The 21651-nt window shown below is 46.5% G+C and overlaps 1 protein-coding gene across 7 annotated transcripts in view; it reads left to right on the top strand.

Annotated features, from left to right (window-relative positions):
* c14h5orf22 (chromosome 14 C5orf22 homolog) overlaps positions 1-19091 on the top strand; it is an 84131-nt gene extending 65040 nt beyond the window's left edge. For all 7 annotated transcript variants that reach the window (XM_061797772.1, XM_061797770.1, XM_061797771.1 and 4 more), the window contains 3 exons: positions 5925-5991; positions 15248-15387; positions 17802-19091. In XM_061797772.1, the coding sequence (XP_061653756.1) occupies positions 5925-5991; positions 15248-15387; positions 17802-17970 (376 nt within the window). In that variant the 3' untranslated portion in view covers positions 17971-19091. The remainder of the gene's footprint in view (positions 1-5924; positions 5992-15247; positions 15388-17801) is intronic.
* Positions 19092-21651: the final 2560 nt, after the last annotated feature.

Here is a 21651-nt window from a genome sequence, read left to right on the forward strand (position 1 = left end):
GGTAAGCCAGCTCCCCCGTACCCAAACCCAGGCATGCAAGCTATCGCGGAGCGATGACCCCCTCGAGACACTGTTCTCCTCAGGGAGAGGCGGATACCAAAAGGCATAGCAAGTTGGCCACTCTGACATGCACAATTGTCTCCTGCCCGTTTATCCCTACCGGGTAACAGCCATGGCCACATCACGGAGTCAACCGCCCTCACACGGACAGCACGCATGACTCTGAGGCAACCAACGGTCACACTGGACTCAGCCCCCGCCTCACCTGTCACATCTTGCAGCCAACATCCTAAACTTTCAATGCCGTAGCAATCCCTGGCACAACTGTATCACATACATTGAACAAGTCAGTCCATCCCGCTCAGTTATTCTTTATTCATCACTAAGGCTGTTTTCAAGGGATAAGCCAGCTTTTGTACCCCATTATACTTAAGCTCGGCCCTTCTCTGCTCATGGTGTCACGCTAGGGGCTTGAGATAAGTTTCCTCAAACCCCCGCAGCACCCCTTTAATTGTACTCCGCAAGCAGTCTTTGTTTGTTTTCTTACCAATTTAAGCCTGCATTACCACATTGAAATCCCTGCATTCCGAGTAAGTCAAAATGCATAACCCAATGCATCCACAATCTCCTCTGCGCGCACACAAAGTCGCGCACACACCTCACGCGATTTACTCATACCAGGTAAAGGATAGTTGTTCCCTTATTATAAACTTCCCATCACTCTTACGCTGTGCAAACAATGCATCGTTCAGACATTAACTTTCACTCCACTCACTCAACTTAGTGTGCGCAGCCGCGCGTGGAACCCAAGTTACGTTGCCGCTCCCTTCCGACCGGGCTCTAGTTGTGTCATAGCCCCTGCGCAGGTCTGCTAAAATACCCTAGCAATGTCAACAGCCTCCTAATGCAATCCCGAGGCCATTTCCAATGTACATCCCCAATTCCAATGAAGTTGGGACGTTGTGTTAAACATAAATAAAAACAGAATACAATGATTTGCAAATCATGTTCAACCTATATTTAATTGAATACACTACAAATACAAGCTATTTAATGTTCAAACTGATAAACTATTGTTTTTAGCTAATAATCATTAACTTAGAATTTGATGGCCCGCTCCGTTGACCCGGAAGGAGAAACTGCGATGCAACCCCGGCGTTGCCACCTCCGCCTGGCACACATTAATCGTCGAGTATATTGTGTGCATACCTATGTATACACACAATATATATGCATTATTCATTTATATAATAAATATAATGGGTACACTTTAAAGTGCTTTATAGATATTTACATATATATTAATTTATATTTATTGTAGTTCTAGGTTTTTCTTTATATTGTGTACACAGTTAAGTCGTATCACACAGAATACTCGTATCTTTCACACTTAGTCCATGTTTTTTTTTTTCCACATCTCCTGCAAGCCCTTTTTCCCCCCCCTTTTAGAGCTCCCATGATTTGTAACTTAATTTCCTCACAACTTTGACGCTCTGCTTCGCATTAGTGCAAATTAATAAGCGACTGGGAGTTGAACACTCGTTCATAAACGCAACAACGATTGCACCTCGGCCCCGCCTTAAATATGTATGCCGCTGTCTCTACCCTCTCACAAAGCATCGTTGTGATTACGTAATCCCAATAACCGTGCGAGCTAGCTCCTGAGGCCTCACATGGACCTCTGACGTCACTTCTCTCACAGACCACGCTTTCACACTCATTCTGCTATTTTGCAATCCGGCCGGGTTGTTGGAGGGCCAATCGGTAACTAATGACTATGGGCTATCTACTCACAGAGTGGCGCCGCCTCGCTAATGTATGGTCTGACTAACATCAAGCAAGAATGTGAGCTCAAATCATCTGAATGAATGCATCCGTTCTGAAGCCAAGTGTACGCCCCCTGTCGAGCATTCTAGCAATAACACTTTGTTTCCTTCCTCGGAAACTCTCATTTCACTTCATTGCGTGTCTTCACATGCATCCAAGAGGGCCATCCCCTCCTTATATTCTTAAACTAAGGGGCCATCCCCCCTTTTATTCGTAAAACCAAAATAACAAAGTTAGACGAAGCATTCAAACACCCCCACCAACAAAGAAACACAGGCACCCCAGCAACAGCCGTTTCAGTGCCACACGCAAGTCACTCACACTGAGAGGGCAGCGGGATGGGGAGGACGCTAGGCTAGGTGTTCCGCCACTCCAGCTTGTTCCCTGGTCCTCCATGCCTTTCCCTGGCTGATTTTTAATGCACCACATACATTCACACATCCTTGATGATTTAGTTGGTGTGGGTGGGGGTGACTGGATGCGGCTCATAACTGCACCGTGTCCGTCTTGCCTCATCCCCACTAGTCTCCCCAGTTTTAATGAACGACACCCCACCACACATGATCACGGTTCAGGGACAATGGTTGCCTGATAACCATAGTAATAGGGTGGGTGGTGGGTATTCACATGTCCTGTCTGGACTCCATCAAACCAAATGAAATGGATAACTTGCGGGTGGTGGAGGCCAGGCCCACCCCTCCTCGATGTGCCGGCACAGCAACTCCGTACACCAGTTAAATAAAATGCATGTGTCACTAATAAGTTCGATAGACACGCTTAAAGGCATTAATGGCTTGTGCTGGGACCACGAACAATAAGATATCAACTCACAGGTTCTTACAGGTGTTTAGACATTTTAAAAACATCCCACTGCACCACTCGTTAGTAGAATTGCCTTGTTCATTTCCCACATCCTGTCCTGCCCTTTTCTGTTCTCTTTCATCTTATCCTATTGGTTAGTTGTTACTGTAAACTTCTTTAAGGCCATACCTATGAATGCACACTTATTTTGTGTGCTCTGCGATGAGATGGGCAGTGACCATGTCCTACTCTTGCTTAATACTGAATTAAGGTGGTTTACAAAATGAAAGGTACTTTCAAGGCTTTTCGAATTACACAAAGAGGTCCAGATGTTCTTGCAGGACACAGATTTCCCCTTGTCAGAGATTTTCGAGGGTGCTGTGTGGCTCAGTCAGCTTGCATACCTGTCTGACCTTTTTTCACGTTTAAATGAACATAATTGAGGACTGCAGGAACTCTCCAATATTTTTGACGTGCAGGACAAAATCAATGCACTACTGAAAAAATTGGAGTTGTGTGAAATAAAAGTCACGACAGGTGATGTTTCAGTTTTCCTTGCTTTGAATAGTTTTCTGACGCTTGATGAATGGAGTCAGGGAAAAGCTACTGTTTTAATGTTGGTCATGATGGTGGTACTTGGGGATAAAAAAATGTTTGGGGTGGTAATTGGTTTAAAAAGTTGGAGAACCACTGGTTTAGGGTTTAGATCTTATTTACCAGACAGAACTATGTGTTTAAGCCTTGGTAGTTCTAAGTCCCTTTTTCCCTTTTGGGGTTCCACAAGGTTCAATTTTTTATAGCTTTCTCTTTGTATTTGCTGCCCCAAGGTTCCATTTTAAGAAAGCACGGTGTAGCAGACATGCACTCCGCAAATTGAGGTGCCACAGAGACTCGGAATCACTTGAGAACCCCACTCGTCCACGCTGCCCTGCTGTTAGACTGCGACTAGGACAATGCCTTGTCAAGTGGACCTTAACGTAATTAGCAGCTTCCTGTCAAATCTTGATTCCTGTCTTCAAAAGACGCCTTCCTGGACCAAATGGTTGGGGGAGACTATGTGGTTAACATTCAAGCCTGCACGTGAGGTGCCACCAACTGCCGTTGAGAGGAACTGCAAGCGCCAGAACTTGTGGACGTGCCTTTGATGTTTGCTAACGGAAGATAAAATTTCCTTTTTTATATCTTGCAATCGCTGTAGAAATATTCCAAATGTATGCCTTGGTGTCTGTGTCCCCATTCTCACTTTGACAGGTCCTCTGCGAGATTTTGAAACCTGTTCATGATTTGAAATCAAACAGTACGAAATGTTGTATTGAACAATAAGCAACCGATCTGCCACGACCAAAGTTTAAACAATTATCCTATGCGTGAGAGTACAATGTTGGGAGTCTTTTAGATTAATGTGATTTTAAACCCATTTACTCAAATTTGTAGACAAGATTCAGGCTGATGTGTGTGGTCTCTTCCAAGTCGGCACTCCCTCTTCCTACGCCCCACCCCTGGGGTATTTAACTCTAAACTCACACCTTCCCCTGTGAGTTGAGGCTAGTCTTGTTTTACTTCTCCTCGTACCTTGCTGGCAGCTCGCCAGCTGGGTGGCCTCCTGTTATTCCTATACTGATGACGGTCAGATTTATATGCCAAAAAGACGCCTTCTCCTTTCAACGATTTTGTTATGTCTTGAAGACATTAAAGCTTGAATGGCCTTGAATTTCTTAAACTTTGATGAGAAATCCCGCGTTGTTGAGTTGAGCGCTTTGGCACACTTTGTGAAGCTAACGGTCTCAAACTTGGGTTTTAAGTTAGTGATTTTAAATTGGATTGGATAATCATCGTTGTAGTTAAGTGTAGCTTTTTTCACCTCTGGATTTTCTCCAAATATGATATACCAATGCATTTCAAACCCGCCAACACCCTTACATTAAAGCTTGTTTACCCCAAGGACAAAATCCTGGTGGCAAACTCAGGAATGTTGTTTACGTTGTTCAATGCAGTGTGGAGTACAACGACCTCTACATGGGCGAGACGAAACAACTGCTTCACAAACGCATGGCACAATATCGAAAGCCAGTTTCTTTGGGTCCAGAATCAGTGGTTCATTAGCATCTCAAGAAGAATGGACATTACTTCGAGGACAAAGTCTAAATTCTGGATAGGGAGGACCGCTGGTTTGAAAGAGGTGTAAGAGAAGCCATCTATGTCAAACTAGAAAAGCCATCTCAAAATAGAGGTTTGAGACCATCTATCTTTTGCAAATAATGTCCTGACATGTCCAAAGGTCACCTCATTCACACGGGTAGAGTGATCCCAACGAGCTGTTTTGCAACGTGTGAGCGATGGGTTATTTTGCAGGACGGTCAGTTTACCAACCACCCGGGGCAACAATAACAATCTATTGTTGACCACACCTAAGGAACACACCCACGAGGCATAAATACGGAGACTCAACACCTAAAACGTTTGAACTGAAGAAGTCTTTCGGACTAAAGGCGAAGCATCTTCAACAAACGAACAGTTGTCTTGAATCAATCTTTCTGGACTGGTAAAGGTGAGGCCTTTTCTTATACAGCAGCAATTTGAAATAGTAACACATGCCTTCATCATATCTCAGCTGAATTACTGTAATGCATTTCACTTGGAGTCAGCCAGTCCTCCCTCTCCAGTTTGTCCAAAATGCTGCTACTCGCCTCTTAACTGAAACACATAAGAGGGAGTACATAACCCCTGTCATGGCCCCCTCCATTGGCTGCCTGTGCACTTAAGAGTCCATTTTAAGATTTTGCTATTTGTCTTCAAATCTTGAAATGGTCTCGCCCCACCTTATCTCGCTGAGCGACTCCATGCCTAACCTTCCCGGTAACTCAGGTCAGCTGACTAACTGCTTCTGGAGGTATCAAAGTCTAAGCGGAAGCTTAGAGGGGATAGAGCCTGTTCCATTGCTGGTCCGAAACTGGGTTAGGACAACAGACAAGCACCCTAACTGCCTATTTTTAAAACCTGCCAAAAAAAACATTTCCTTCCGTTTTTACCCTGCCCTTGTTTTGGTGTTTAATTTTTATTCATTTTTATTGTTTTAACTTTGTTTTGTTGTCACTAAATTTTGTATTGATGTACAGCACTTTGTTTCAGCTGTGGTTGTTCTTAAAGTGCTATATACGTAAATAAAATTGAGTTGAGAATTTTATTATGAAGTCCAAGCTTTCACTGGTCACATAAAAGGATGTGGATGCCTTGACTTTGACTTTATTTGAAACTTATTTCCAGAGTGCATAATTTTCCTTTTTGTCTATCTTCAGAAAGGCGTGTTTTGTTCACCTGGTTTCCAGTTTGAAGTCAAGAAATCCTCACCCAGATTATGAAATGGTAAGAATGATCAATGTTTGTACACAATGTACACAATAATAATTTAACTGCTACAGAAGCATATAATAATGACTATTTTTGTAAATTCATTGAAATTCTGTGCCCATAATGTACAATCACAAGGATGATTTCCTCCTCCAAACACGGCGGGTTGATGCCAAATAGCTCAACTTTGGTTGCATCTGACGACAGCAATTTCTACCAAGCCTTCCTTGAGTTTTAGTATATATAGTAGGTGTTCACTGGCAAATGTGAAGTGGGCCTGTACATATTTTAGGTTGACCTTGCGGTCAACCCCAAGATAGTGGTCAAGATTTCTTGCAGTGTGTTAACTCTTTTCCTGGTGACTGAGGTCAATTGCCCTCAGATCATCCTACTGTGTACTTTGACGCTGCTCCCTTATATTTCTCATCATCATTCTCACTCCACAAGGCAAGATCTTGCATGGAGCTTCTAACTGACAGCAATTGATTGATTCATATTTCATGCCTTCCACTTTTGAATAATGCCACCAAGAGTTGTCACTTTCTTACCAAGCCTTTTGGTGATGGTTTTGTAACCCATTTCAGCCTTTTGCAAGTCTGCAATCGTGTTCTTTACATTTTTGACAGCTCTTCGGTCTTGTCTGTTGTGGTACTGAGCAGTGGTTCTCAAACTTTTGACTACTACAATACACATGCTGTGCACTGACTACTACATTGTAGTAAAGTGTGATTTCTAGAGTTGCCCCGATCCGAACACGCCAGATTGTTGTTGCTGCACTTATTTCTGGGAACCTCAACTGTCTACCAAGGTCAACTGGTAACTGCCAGCCCCTTTCTGGAGGAAGCAGCCCCCCTGGGTCTTCTTTGGGGGCTGGGGCTCCTCGCCTCCTCCAACAAAGGAGATTGTACACTTGCTGTTGTTCATGCCAGTTCAGATGGAGTCTGCTAATGCCTCTTCAAGTCAACTTTAATGTCCCTTGAAGGAAATTTGTTTTGCAGGCAAGTAGAAAAACATAAAGACACAAGAAATAAGATTACATACAATCAACAAAACCCTGGAGAGGGATGAATACACGATAAAACCATAAAACCGTAAGGGACAACTGGTGGCAGGAACATCATTATATTTCTGTATTGTCAAAAAGTGTCACTTTTTAAAATTAAAAATTAACTTTCTGATGGTTGAGTTACAAAAATGTTTTTTCACCATGTTTGATTTTGCCTTTGGCACTCTGAATCTCCTGCCTTGAGAATAGGAGCTGGAACTCGGCATGTAGAGGATGATCAAGACACGGTATAATGCCCTGAACCTTACCTATGAACTAAAAGGCATTATGTGTGCAACTAACCCAACTGACTTAATATTCATTCATTAATGTTTCAACGAAAAGTTAAATATAGCATTGTTAAAATAATTACTCGGGACTGTTTATCACGCCCCTCCTGGAACCGTCACCTTATCGTGGTGGAGGGATTTGTGTGTCCCAATGATCCCAGGAGTTGTCTGAGGGATTCACGCCCCTGGTAGGGTCACCCATGAACGGGTCCAAGGTGAGGGACCAGACAAAGCACCCTCAAAGACCCCTTATAATGATTACAAATATTGGACCTCGATTTCCCTCACCCGGATGCGGGTCACCGGGGCCCCCCTCTGGAGCCACGCCTGGAGGTGGGGCTCGAAGGTGAGCGCCTTGTGGCCGGGCCTGCACCCACGGGGCCCCGGCGGGGACAGCCCGAAAGGGTAACATGGGTGTATTTAACGTGGAATAACTTATATGAAGATCCATCCAGCCATCCATTTTCTTCCATTTATCTGGGGACAGGCTGTGGGGGCAGCAGCTTAAGCAGAGAAGCCGAGAGTTCCCTTTCCACAGCTACTTCGTCCAGCTCTTCCGTAGGGATCCCAAGAAATTCCTAGGCCAGCTGGGCGGGGGCCGAAGGCGGGTACAGTCTCTCCAGTGTGTGCCACAGCCCGAAAGGGTAACATGGGTCCCCCTACACCGCCTATGGTAGGGGCCATAGGGGTCAGGTGCAGTGTGAGCTGGGCGGTGGCTGAAGGAAGGAACCTTGGCGATCCGATTCCTGGTTACAGAAGCTGTCTCTAGCGACGTGGAATGTCACCTCTCTGGTAGAGAAGGAGCTCGAGCTGGTATGTGAGGTCGACAAGTTCCGACTAGATATAGTCGGGCTCGCCTCCACACACGGCTTGGGCTCTGGTACCAGTCCTCCTGAGAGAAGTTGGACTCTCTTCCACTCTGGAGTTGCCCACGGTGAGAGGCGCCGAGCAGGTGTGGGTATACCTATTGCCCCCCGGCTCGGCGCCTGTACATTGGGGTTCACTCCGGTGGGCGAGAGGGTAGCCTCCCTCCACCTTCGGGTGGGGGGACGGGTCCTGACTGTTGTTTGTGCCTATGCACCAAACAGCAGTTCAGAGTACCCACCCTTTTTGGAGTCCTTAGAGGGGAGCTGGAGAGCACTCCCACTGGGGACTCCATCGTTCTGCTGGGGGACTTCAATGCTCACGTGGGAAATGACAGTGAGACCTGGAAGGGCGTGATTGGGAGGAATGGCCACCCGATCAGAACCCGAGCGGTGTTCTGTTATTGGACTTCTGTGCTCATCACGGATTGTCCATAACGAACACCATGTTCAAGCATAAGGGTGTCCACACGTGCACTTGCATTCAGGTGGGGGGATGGGTCTTGACTGTTGTTTGTGCCTATGCACCAAGTAGCAGTTCAGCGTACCCCCCTTCCCCTTTTTGGAGTCCTTGGAGGGGGTGCTGGAGAGCGCTCCGGCTGGGGACTCCATCGTTCTGCTGGGGGACGTCAATGCTCACGTGGGCAATGACAGTAAGACCTGGAAGGGCGTGATTGGGAAGAACGCCACCCCCCACCCCCACCCCCCAATCGGAACCCGAGTGGTGTCCTGTTATTGGACTTCAGTGCTCATCACGGATTGTCCATAACAAACACCATCCATCCATCCATCCATCCATCCATTTTCTACCGCTTATCCGGGTCAGGTCGCGGGGGCAGTAGCTTTAGCAGGGACGCCCTGACTTCCCTCTCCTTAGCCACTTCATCCAGCTCTTCCGGGGGGATCCCGAGGCGTTCCCAGGCCAGCCGAAGGACGTAGTCTCTCCAGCGTGTCCTGGGTCGTCCCCGGGGTCTCCTCCCGGTGGGACGTGCCCGGAACACCTCACCAGGGAGGCGTCACCATGTTCAAGCGTAAGGGTGTCCGCATGTGCACTTGGCACCAGAACACCCTAGGTCGCAGTCCGATGATCGACTTTGTGGTCGTGTCATCGGACTTGCGGCCGCATGTCTTGGACACTCGGGTGAAGAGAGGGGCGGAGCTGTCAACTGATCACCACCTGGTGGTGAGTTGGCTCCGATGGTGGGGGAAGATGCCGGTAGGCCCAAAGGTATCGTGAGGGTCTGCTGGGAACGTCTGGCAGAATCCCCTGTCAGAAGGAGTTGCACCTCCCACCTCCGATAGAACTTCACCCACGTCCCGGGGGAGGCGGGGGACATTGAGTCCGAGTGGACCATGTTCCGCGCCTCCATTGCTGAGGCGGCCAACCGGAGCTGTGGGCGTAAGGTAGGCGATGCCTGTCATTGCGGCAATCCCCGAACCCGTTGGTGGAGACCAGCGGTGAGGGATGCTGTCAAGCTGAAGAAGGAGTCCTTTCGGGCCATTTGGCCTGTGGAACTCTTGAGGAAGCTGATGTGTACCGGCTGGCCAAGCGCAATGCAGCTTTGGTGGTCGCTGTAGCAAAAACTCAGGTGTGGGAGGAGATCGGAGAGGCCAGGAGTGGGGTTGGGGCGCTGCTGACCTCAACTCTGGACGTTGTGAATCGGTGGGGAAAATACTTCGAAGAACTCCTCAATTTCACCGACACGCCTTCCCATGAGGAAGCAGAGTCTGGCTTCTCTGAGGTGGGCTCTCCTATCTCTGGGATTGAGGTCACCGAGGTGGTTAAAAAGCTCCTCGGTGGCAAGTCCCCGGAGGTGGATGAGATTTGCCTGGAGTTCCTAAAGGCTCTGGATGTTGTGGGGCTGTCCTGTTTGACACGCCTCTGCAACATCGCATGGACATCGGGGACAGACTGGGGTGGTGGTCCCACTTCTTAAGAAGGGGGACCGGAGGATGTGTTCCAACTACAGATGGATCACACTCCTCAGACTCCCTTTTAAGGTCTATTCAGGGGTGCTGGAGAGAAGGGTCCGTCGGGAAGTCGAATCTCAGATTCAGGAGGAGCAGTGTGGTTTTCGTCTTAGCCGTGGAACAGTGGACCAGCTCTACACCTTCGGCAGGGTCCTCGAGTGTGCATGGGAGTTCGCCCAACCAGTGTACATGTGTTTTGTGGACTTGGAGAAGGCATTCGACCATGTCCCCCTTTTTAAGAAGGGGAACCGGAGGATGTGTTCCAACTACAGAGGGATCACACTCCTCAGCCTCCCTGTTAAGGTCTATTCAGGGGTGCTTTAGAGAAGGGTCCGTCGGGAAGTCGAATCTCAGATTTAGGAGGGCCAGTGTGGTTTTCGTCCTGGCCGTGGAACAGTGGACCAGCTCTACACCCTCGGCAGGGTCCTTGAGTCTGATCGGCAGGGTCCTCGAGTCTGATCGACCGGTAAATTGAGAGCTTCGCCTTTCGGCCGAGCTCCTTCTTTACCACAACGGACCGATACAATGTCCGCATCACTGCAGACACTGCACCGATCCGCCTGTCGATCTCCCATTCCATTCTTCCCTCACTCGTGAACAAGACCCCAAGATACTTGAACTCCTCCACTTGGGGCAGGATCACATCCCTGACCTGGAGAGGGCATGCCCCCCTTTTCCAACTGAGGACCATGGTCCCAGATTTGAAGTTGCTGATTCTCATCCCAGCCGCTTCACACTCTGCTGCGAACTGCTCCAGTGAGAGTTGGAGGTCACTGCTTGATGAAGCCAACAGAACCACATCATCTGCAAAAAGCAGAGATGCAATACTGAGGCCACCAAACCGGACCCCCTCTATGCCTCGGCTGCGCCTAGAAATTCTGTCCATAAAAGTTAGGAACAGAATCGGTGACAAAGGGCAGCCTTGGCGGAGTCCAACCTTCACCGGGAACGAGTCCGACTTACTGCCGGATATGCGGACCAAACTCTGACTCCGGTCGTACAGGGAACGAACAGCCCATATCAGGGGGTTTGGTACCCCAAACTCCCGAAGCACCCTCCACAAGACTCCCCGAGGGACACAGTCGAACGCCTTCTCCAAGTCCACAAAACACATGTAGACTGGTTGTGCGAACTCCCATGCACCCTCGAGGACCCTGCCAAGGGTGTAGAGCTGGTCCACGGCCAGGACGAAAAGCACAGTGGTCCTCCTGAATCTGAGATTCGACTTCCCGACAGACCCTCATCTCCAGCACCCCTGAATAAACCTTACCAGGGAGGCTGAGCAGTGTGATCCCCCTGTAGTTGGAACACACCCTCCGGCGCCCCTTCTTAAAAAGGGGGACCACTACCCCAGTCTGCCAATCCAGAGGCACTGTGCCCGATATCCACACGATGTTGCAGAGGCGTGTCAACCAGGACAGCCCTACAACATCCAGAGCCTTTAGGAACTCCGGGCGAATCTCATCTACCCCCGCGGCCCTGCCACCGAGGAGCTTTTTAACTACCTCGGTGACCTCAAACCCAGAGATGGGAGAGCCCCCCTCAGAGAACCCACACTTTGCTTCCTCATGGGAAGGCGTGTCGGTGGAATTGAGGAGGTCTTCGAAGTATTCTCCCCACCGACTCACAACGTCCCGAGTCGAGGTCAGCAGCGCCCCATCCCCACTATACACAGTGTTGGTGGTGCACTGCTTTCCTCTCCTGAGACGCCGGATGGTGGACCAGAATTTCCTCGAAGCCGTCCGGAAGTCTTTCTCCATGGCCTCATCGAACTCCTAACATACCCGAGTTTATGCTTCATCAACCACCAGAGCTGCATTCCGCTTGGCCAGCCGGTACCCATCAGCTGCCTCAGGAGTCCCACCGGCCAAAAAAGCCCGATAGGACTCCTTCTTCAGCTTGACCGCATCCTGGTTCGGAGATTGCCGCCACGACAGGCACCAACCACCTTATGGCCACAGCTCCGGTGGGCCGCCACAGCAATGGAGGCGCGGGACATGGTCCACTCGGACTCGATGTCCCCCGCCTCCCCCGGAACAAGTTCTGTCGGAGGTGGGAGTTGAAACTCGTTCTGACAGGGGATTCTGCCAGACGTTCCCAGCAGACCCTCACAATACGTTTGGGCCTGCCACGTCGGACCGGTATCTTCCCCCACCATCAGAGCCAACTCACCACCAGGTGGTGATCAGTTGACAGCTCCGCCCCTCTCTTCACCCGAGTGTCCAAGGCATGCGGCCGCAAGTCCGATGACACGACCACAAAGTCGATCATCGAACTGCGACCTAGGGTGTCCTGATGCCAAGTGCACGTGTGGACACCCTTATGCTTGAACATGGTGTTCGTTATGGACAATCCGTGACGAGTACAGAACTCCAATAACAGAACACCGCTCGCGTTCTGATCGGGGGGGCAATAAGTATACCCACACCTACTCGGCGCCTCTCACCGTGGGCAACTCCAGAGTGGAAGAGAGTCCAACCCCTCTCGAGAGGACTGGTACCAGAGCCCAAGCCGTGTGTGGAGGCGAGTCCGATTATATCTAGTCGGAACATCTCGACCTCACACACCAGCTCAGGCTCCTTCCCTGCCAGAGAGGTGACATTCCACGTCCCTAGAGCCAGCTTCTGTAGCCGGGGATCGGATCGCCAAGGTACCCGCCTTCGGCCCCCGCCCAGCTCACACTGCACCCGACCCCTATGGCCCCTCCCACAGGTAGTGAGCCCATGGAAAGGGGGACCCACGTTACCCTTTCGGACTGTGTCCGGCCGGCCCCCATGGGTGCAGGCCTGGCCACCAGGTGCTCACCTTCGAGCCCCACCACCAGGCCTGGCTCCATTGGGGGGCCCCGGTGACCCACGTCCGGGCAAGGCAAAACGAAGTCCATTGTTTGTCATCATCATTCGGGGTCTTTGAGCCGTGCTTTGTCTGGTCCCTCACCTAGGACCTGTTTGTCATGGGTGACCCTGCCAGGGGCATAAAGCCCCAGACAACTTAGCTCCTAGGATCAGTGGGACACACAAACCCCTCCACCACGACAAGGTGACGACCCAAAAGGGAGGTCAGACCTGTTGTCAGAGCAGAACAAAATTTGCATCAGCCTCAAACAATAGCCTGACCTGAAGGTATCCTATGATCAGGTAGCATAATGAAAGGTGGGCCTGACTCAGAGGAATGATCACAGAAACCCAGGTATGGTGCGAGGTCCAATGAAAAGCATAATGTTAAATTTATTTTCTTGTCTCTCTCAAGCATCCCCCTATACTCCACATTAATGGAAAGTCTGAAAGTAAAGGTAAATCTTTGACGAGCGTATTGGTGGAGACCCCTGCAGGGGCTGGAGATTCTGACTGCATCTTGGCTATCGTGCCAGTCAAGGTCAAAATGAAGAAAGGCAATCACACTATGATGACGCATGCTTTTCTCAACTCAGGAAGCAATGGGACGTTTTGCACAGAGGCGCTGCTCACAGATCTCAAGGTTTCAGGAAGAAGAAAAGAGATTCTTCTCAAAACAATGAATAAAGATGATGATGTCAATTCATTTATGATATCTGGCATTGAGGTATGTGGTGTGGATGACAACACACTGGTAGACCTTCCAGTTGTGCTCACACAGAAGAAGATCCCTGTGACCAAGGAAAATATCACCACTTAAGAATATGTGGACCAATGGCCATATATGCACCAAGTACGATTACATCACATTGATGCAGACGTAGGTCTGTTAAGAGAATCAAATGTTCCAAAGGCCATGGAACCATGGATGATTATTAACAGGCAAGGAGACGGCCCATATGCTGTGAGAACAACATTTGGTTGGACCATTAATGGGCCTCTACAAAAGGAGTCGGCTCCACAGTATGGTCAGCCAATTTTCATGTCACACGGAATCTCCATTGGTCAACTCAATGACCTTCTGCAGCAACAATTCTGGTTCGACTTTGCTGAAAGCCAGCATGATGAGCAGCTGCAGATGTCTGTGGAGGATGAGATTTTCTCAAAATCAGCCAGAATGTTCGAGGGTCATTTCAACAACCTCACTCCTGTAGTCTGTCTCGTCCCCGTTGCTGATGAGACCCACCACAGTTGTCGTCTGCAAACTTGATGACGACGTTGGAGCTGTGTATCGGTGTGCAGTCACAGGTCAGCTGGGTGAAGAGGAGGGGGTTCAATACACATCCTTGAGGAGCCCCCGTGTTCAGGGTGCTGGTGCTGAATGTTTTGCTGCCGACTCGTACTGCCTGCGGCCGTCCTGTCAGAAAGTCCAGCAGCCAGTTGCACATTGAAGTGTTGAGCCCCAGCTGGTCCAGTTTGTAGATCAGTTGTTGAGCAATGATGGGGTTAAATGCTATGAAGTCTATGAACAGTATATATATGTATATGTGTATATATATATACACACATATATATATATATATATATAGGTATATATATATATATATATATATATATATATATACACATATACACATGTATACATATATATACACGTATACACACATACACATGTATACATATATATACACATATATATATATATATATATATGTATATGTTATATACATATATGTATATATATATATATATATATATATGTGTGTGTATATATGTATATATATATATATGTGTGTGTATATATGTATATATATATGTATATATATATATATATATATATATATATATATATATACACGTATATACGTGTGTGTGTGTATTCACCCTGGACTGATCAGCCAGTCAGTCACAGGGCACGCATGTATATATATATATACATATATACGTGTATATACACACATATATATATATATATATATATATATATATATATATATATATATATATATATATATATACATACACATGCGTGCCCTGTGACTGACTGGCTGATCAGTCCAGGGTGAATACTCCCTCTTGCCAAAGTCAGTTAGTTTCCAGCTTCCCCTTGACCCTTGTACGAGATAAGCTGTAAAGAAAATGATTGAAAAGATTGATTTCTTTACTCAACTAGTGTAGCCTTTTTTTCCATTTGATTCTTGTTCATATTGACTTTGATCACTCATACTCTGTTGTCCTTAATACGTATTAATCTTTTCTCATCCCCAGGTACATCAGGCAGGTTTAACCTGTGACTCAATCGAGTTGCCTCATCATATTAGCTCTGATGAAGAGATTGACAGATTTATGTCAGCTGTACAACGGCTTCTGGAGCACCTGCCCAAACCTACTCTGGTGACGATGTCCAGGTGAACTGTTATCAATTAGCTTCAAGCCTGATGAGTCTAGGGCAGGGGTCGGCAAACCTTTTGGCTCAGGGGCCACATTGACTTTTTAAATTTGACAAGCGGGCCAAGCCAGGACCAGATGCTTACATATCAAAAAAAAAAAAAAAGGCAATGTAGTGTTAATACTTAGATTTACTTTTAATTAGAGGTTACGCCGATCTGATCGGTGTTATCGGTATCGGCCAATAATTAGTATTTTATGCTTATCGGCTTTCATGTCATAATTCGCCGATCCGATCAATGGCGTCGTCGATCGGCTCCGCAGAAGACATTTAACTCCGCGTCGCCGTTGCAAATGAATCCAAAAGCTAGTTTATTTTTAGCCTTGTCACGTGTCTTGTGGCGCAGTACTGTAACTATCTGACGGCCAATAAAGTTTTTTTCAATCTTTTCGGTTAAAAACACGTCATCGGTGTGGGACTATTTTGCGATATCTCAGACAAACAACACGTAAGTTATTTGCAGTCTGTGCACAACTGAAGTACATTGTGGGGAACGTCATCTAAATGCTTCAACACAAATTTGATCGGGCACCTGAAGAATGTACACGAGGAGGTGCATGCCGCGTTCAAGCAACGCAGCGTGAAAAAAAGGAAAAGCCAAACGTACGCAAACTCTGGACAACACCCGTCCATATAGCTGGGACAGTGAGAAAGTTAGAGTAAGCATGTCATGAACAGTATTTATTAAAGTAATTTAATTACAGTATATCTCTTATCCAAAGTACCAAAAAAAAAAAAAAAAAAGCATTAGCTTAACTGTACCCATTACTTGGTAATGTACGCCACACGTTACAGTTAGGTCAACATGAACCGATGACTTAAATAATAGTGTTAAATCAGCAACTTAGTGCAGAATTGACAAGACAACATCGTACAGAAAGTATCTAAACATAAACAGGCACACTATTCTCGATACACTTCTCTAAAGACTCTTAACTGACAGATAGATGGATGCCGATTGTGGTCCATGAAGGCGTGTGTGCGTGCGTGCGTGCAAACGTGAAAGTGAGTGGCGGTTTGATATACATACAAACACACACACACACCATTGATCCCACCATCGTAATTTTGATGCGAAGAGCGACAAAAGGTGACAAGATTACGCAACTGTTTAACGAGCAAAGCTGTGGGTGATTGATGGCGGGAGAAGCACTCAGCTCAGGCAGCGCGTCAAACTAGCTCTATGTCCAGACTACAATGGAGTTGAAAGTTCTCACTTTTCATTGTAAATATTATTTAAGATAAGTATTATAAGTCCTTCAGTGAGACAGGCATTGCACATTTGAGACAGCAGTAAAACTGTATTATTTATGTGTAAATAAAAAAGTACAAACAATCATAAACTTTTTACAAAGGAAAATAACAAAAATAGTGTGGGGATAGTGAAATTGTGCATTTCTTTGCACTTTTATGGTATTGCACCGTCACTGTGCATTGTAGACTCAACAATCACCTCCTAATCCCTCTCTTCCCCTTATTTAGAAATCAGCAGTCTTTGTGAACGGTCAAATGCTATTGAATGGCTGGAGTGTGAGCTTTCGAGTCACCAGTAACAAATCACGACTTGCTGAGAAACAATGATTCAAAAGTAACTGCAGTTTGGTTACTCTCCTGGGGAAACTAATGCATTACTTTACTCCTTACCCAAAATAGCAGAATCTGGGAGTAACGTGTTTCCGGAATCACTGCTCAGCACTCACTGTCGAGGAATCACTGCTCAGCACTCACTGTCGAGGAATCACTGCTCAGCACTCACTGTCGACTTTTCTTTTCTTTGGCCCTCTCCTGGTTGAAGAAGGGTTCAGAGCCGTAGCAGAGTAAAAACAGAACAGCCAAAGTCAAGTCAGCGTATCTCTGTACCTACTTCGATACCTGGTGGAACCACTGGGCATTACAGCACAACCTGGTGGAACCAGTCGGCATTACAGGACAAGGTCAAATGAATGTAGTCATGATTTTGATATGATTTGGGCGATTCTGTACCAATCTTTGGCGGGCCGGATTAAAATGGTCCACAGGCCGGATGTGGGCCGCTGGCCATAGTTTGCCCACCCCTGGTCTAGGGCATTACAGTGAATCCCTGCATATTCACAGTTTGTCATTCGCAAATTCCGATTTTTTAAAGGAACCAATCCTCATTTATTTCTAGAAAAAATCTCTTATTTGATTTTTTGATAAAGTGAGTTGAGGAGCTTCTTGTAGACATTTAGAAATATATAAACCTCGTTAAGGGGTGTCAGTTACTCGTTGTTCGCGGCAGGGCTTGGTCCCTATCCCCCGCAAATAGCGAGGGTTTACTGTAGGTAAGACTCTACTGATTGTAAACTAATAATGATTCTTATTCTGCCTTGTGTATTTGTGCATGTGTTTTAGATCCAGTCTAGATGAATACTGCCCTGTAGAGCAAGTGGATTCAGTCCAACACAGAGTACTGGCTGTACTAGAAAAGCAGTATGGACCATTGGACATACAAAAGGACTATGAAAATACTAACACGGAGGTTCAGGCCCACCAACATACATCCAGGACTCCCTTTAAGTGATCTAAATGTTGTGACAAGCGCTCTCTGCATGTAAATGTCTATTTTTTTTTTTTTTTTTTTTTTTTTTTTTTTTGTCTGCATGTTTATATAGTATTCATGCCAAAACTGGTAAAAATAACATGCATTTTTTTTCTTGTAGCATACAAGTTTTATTACTGTATGTGAGTGGCCTCGCTGACGCTCAAAAACAAAAGAAAAATAAAACAGAGCACTTATATTATTTGAAGTTAATCTCATCTATAAGAGCAATATCAACCATATGTGAAGTAAGCTAAGATGGACAAAGTCTGGCAGAAACAAACAGAAGAATTTGACCAGTTGATTTGTTGTAGTACATGCATCTCCTTCTACCCCAAAACAAAGGAGTCCTAATATCCATACATAGAGCAGTTGTGGCCGCAAGCACTTATGCAGCACCAATCCTTGGCCGAACCAGAACTGGAGATTGGTTTCCCTGGTTACTGATGTGTTGGGCTAAAATGATACAGACAACTGCACCAAGCTCAGGCCGAGTAATTTAACTCAATGCCAAAGTGTGAAAATAAGTCTTAATTCGGGATTTAAACTTTTCTACTGAGGTAGCACCTCTAATATCCACGAGTTTTATAATATCCACATTCAGTTTTGTAATATCCACATTCCAGAGTACTGGAGCCTGAAAAAAAATGCTCTGCAGACTTCTTACTGGCTCTTGGAGTCACCAAAAGACCAGCGTGTTGCGAGCATAGTGTAGTGACTCTGATTAAGGTATGATTTTTACACCACTTTTATGGCAAAATTTGTAGACTAAATCCAAGTCGATGGGCGTAGTCTTGTCCGGTCGTACCGTCTTCTTGGACAACCTTTGACTCCCACCTCTTCTGCTCTCCTTCGTGTCTGGCTCTCGTTTTAACCTCGGCACGGCTCGACCGTGCCTACGCCCCTCCCCTTTCTTTTGTTCAAACACGCGGCTTGCAAGACCCAGTGACTGTTTTGTTTTTTTGTCAATGTCTTTATGTCTCAAAAGTGTTCTGTCAATTGCTTTTCTGTTGTCGTACTAGAGCGGCTCCAATTACCGGAGACAAATTCCTTGTGGGTTTTTGGACATACTTGGCAAATAAAGATGATTCTGATTCTCCCAACGAGGCGTGACAAACAACAATATTTCTTCTTCCAGCTCTTTTGTTTTTGTTTTATTTTTCTGCATCTTTTATCTTATTCAACCAAACCTGTCTCTGTGCTTCCCAAGACGACTGAGACAGACGACTCCACAGAATAATGAACCTACGGTCGTGAGTACCACAAGTGTTGCTAGAATGTACAATATTATTGCCTATTAATTTTTGGGGAAATTAGTAGCGTCACACAAAATCCCAACTTTGCCCTCACATTGACTTAACGCATTAAACACTCACATTTTCAACTTTAGCCCCACAACACACGATGTTCTAGTTCCCTTTTCGTACGCCTATTTTTCTTTCTTCCACCATTATTCGTGTTTCCTTTTTGTAGTTCGACCCCTTTGTGTGTTTCCCGATAGATCCCTTAAAGATTTCATTAAATATTCTATAAAATTCCCCTCCTTGTTGTGTTTAGTAAGGAAACCTCTGTCATCTAGACATCGATATCGTAAAATGTAGCAACCTTTAGATTATGAGACTGATAAAAGGTTTCTCGTCGCTTTCCCTAAGTTTTATACATATAAAAAGTGATGTGGTGCCCTCTACGAGACAGAATAGCTTGATTTATAACGTTAAGCGTCAAATCTCGCAAAACCGGAAGCAACGCAGGCGTCCCTTCGACGAATTTATTTCTTAAATAAATGACGTTTTATCCAAAAATCAATATACCCTACAATCGGTTTCGGGATGGCACATACAGTGCCACTAAGTCAGCGAGATTCGAGGGTGGTAAGCCATGTAATATTTTATGAGAAAGTAACAGGACCTTAAAATTGCATCTCAAGTGGACCTGGACTTAATGCAAGTTGGCCAGCATCGGAGTAATATGATTGAACTTTGTCGTCCCCGTTAAAAGTCTTGCAGCAGCGTTTTGTACTAACTGCAGGATTTTAATACTACACATGGGAAGACCAGAAAGCAGCACGTTACAATCGTTGAGGCGACATGTAATAAATGCATGGACTATGATCTCCGCAACACTAGCGGATAGGATGGGCCATATCTAAGCGATATCGCGAAGATGAAAAGAAAACGTAGTTCTGGTAATATTCTTAATGTGTAATTGAATATAGCAAAGTGTCTGCAGTGATGCAGACTCTGTATTGGTTTGCCGTGGTAAAGGAGCTGAGCCGAAAGGCAAAGCTCTCGATTTACCGGTCAAGCCACTGCTCTGCTGTATTGAGAGGATACAGATGAGGTGCCTTGGGCATCTGGTTAGGATGCCCCCTAGACGCCTGCCTGGTGTGGTGTTCAGGGCACCTTCCACTGGGAGGAGGCCCCAGGGACTACCCTGGACACACTGGAGAGACTGTCTCCCAGCTGGCCTAGGAATTTCTTGGGATCCCTACGGAAGAGCTGGACGAAGTAGCTGTGGAAAGGGTACTCTCGGCTTCCCTGCTTAAGATGCTGCCCCCACAGCCTGTCCCCAGATAAATGGAAAAATGTGGATGGCTGGATGGATCTTCATATAAGTTATTCCACGTTAAATACACCCATGTTACCCTTTCGGGCTGTGCCCGGCCGGGCCCCATGGGTGCAGGCCCGGCCACCAGGCGCTCTCCTTCGGGCCCCACCACCAGGCCTGGCTCCAGAGGGGGGCCCCGGTGACCCGCGTCCGGGCAAGGAAAAACCAAGTCCATCGTTTGTCATCATCATAAGGGTATTTGAGCCGTGCTTTGTCTGGTCCCTCACCTAGGACCTGTTTGTCATGGGTGACCCTGCCAGGGGCATAAAGCCCCAGACAACTTAGCTCCTAGAATCATTGGGACACACAAACCCCTCCACCACGATAAGGTGACGGCTCAAGGAGGGGGGGCCTATAGAAGTAATAAACAAAAACAATCATCACATCAGTGCAATTTGTTTTTAACTTGTTAATCTCCATAAACACTGAAACTTGTTTTCACTTCAGTGAGAATAATCCAGTCTGTTTTGGGCTTGAACAAGGGCGTTGAAATCTGGCTTAATGTCTGAGGTGGCTATGCGAAGGACAGCTGAGAGGTGGTCATCAGTGATTAGAGGATCTGTGTTTGGATTTATTGAACTTCATCACTGAGAATGTCTGTTCACATATGTAAGTTGATCCAAAGAGGGCTATAATCTTCTGAGCATGCCTTCTCAGGTGTGGAATGCTCTCCTCTTTGAGGGGTGAGACTGACCTGACGCGCTCTGCCAGAAGTGTGTCATACTGCAGGTCGATGAGTTCCATCTGAACATCACTTGGTGCATTATCCACACTGCAGTTGAAGGGAGAAGAAACCATGTGTATTTCACTCTCAACTGTTTTGAAATCTTGAAATCGCCTTGAAAACTCTCCATGCAGTGCTTCTAACACTGCATGGATGAGTACTTGTGGAGGTGATCAGCTGATCTTGTTGCTTCCTTTAGTGTTGGCAAGTGGGTGAGAATGTTGTTCTCCACAACCTTCTCATGAAAGCCTTCACTGCACTGTACATTTCATGTACAAAAAGGCCCTTGCATTGCAGTTTGACATTTAGTTAATTCAACAGTGCACTCACAT

This window comes from Phyllopteryx taeniolatus, chromosome 14 (genome assembly GCF_024500385.1).
Source record: "Phyllopteryx taeniolatus isolate TA_2022b chromosome 14, UOR_Ptae_1.2, whole genome shotgun sequence".
Classification (NCBI taxonomy): domain Eukaryota; kingdom Metazoa; phylum Chordata; class Actinopteri; order Syngnathiformes; family Syngnathidae; genus Phyllopteryx; species Phyllopteryx taeniolatus.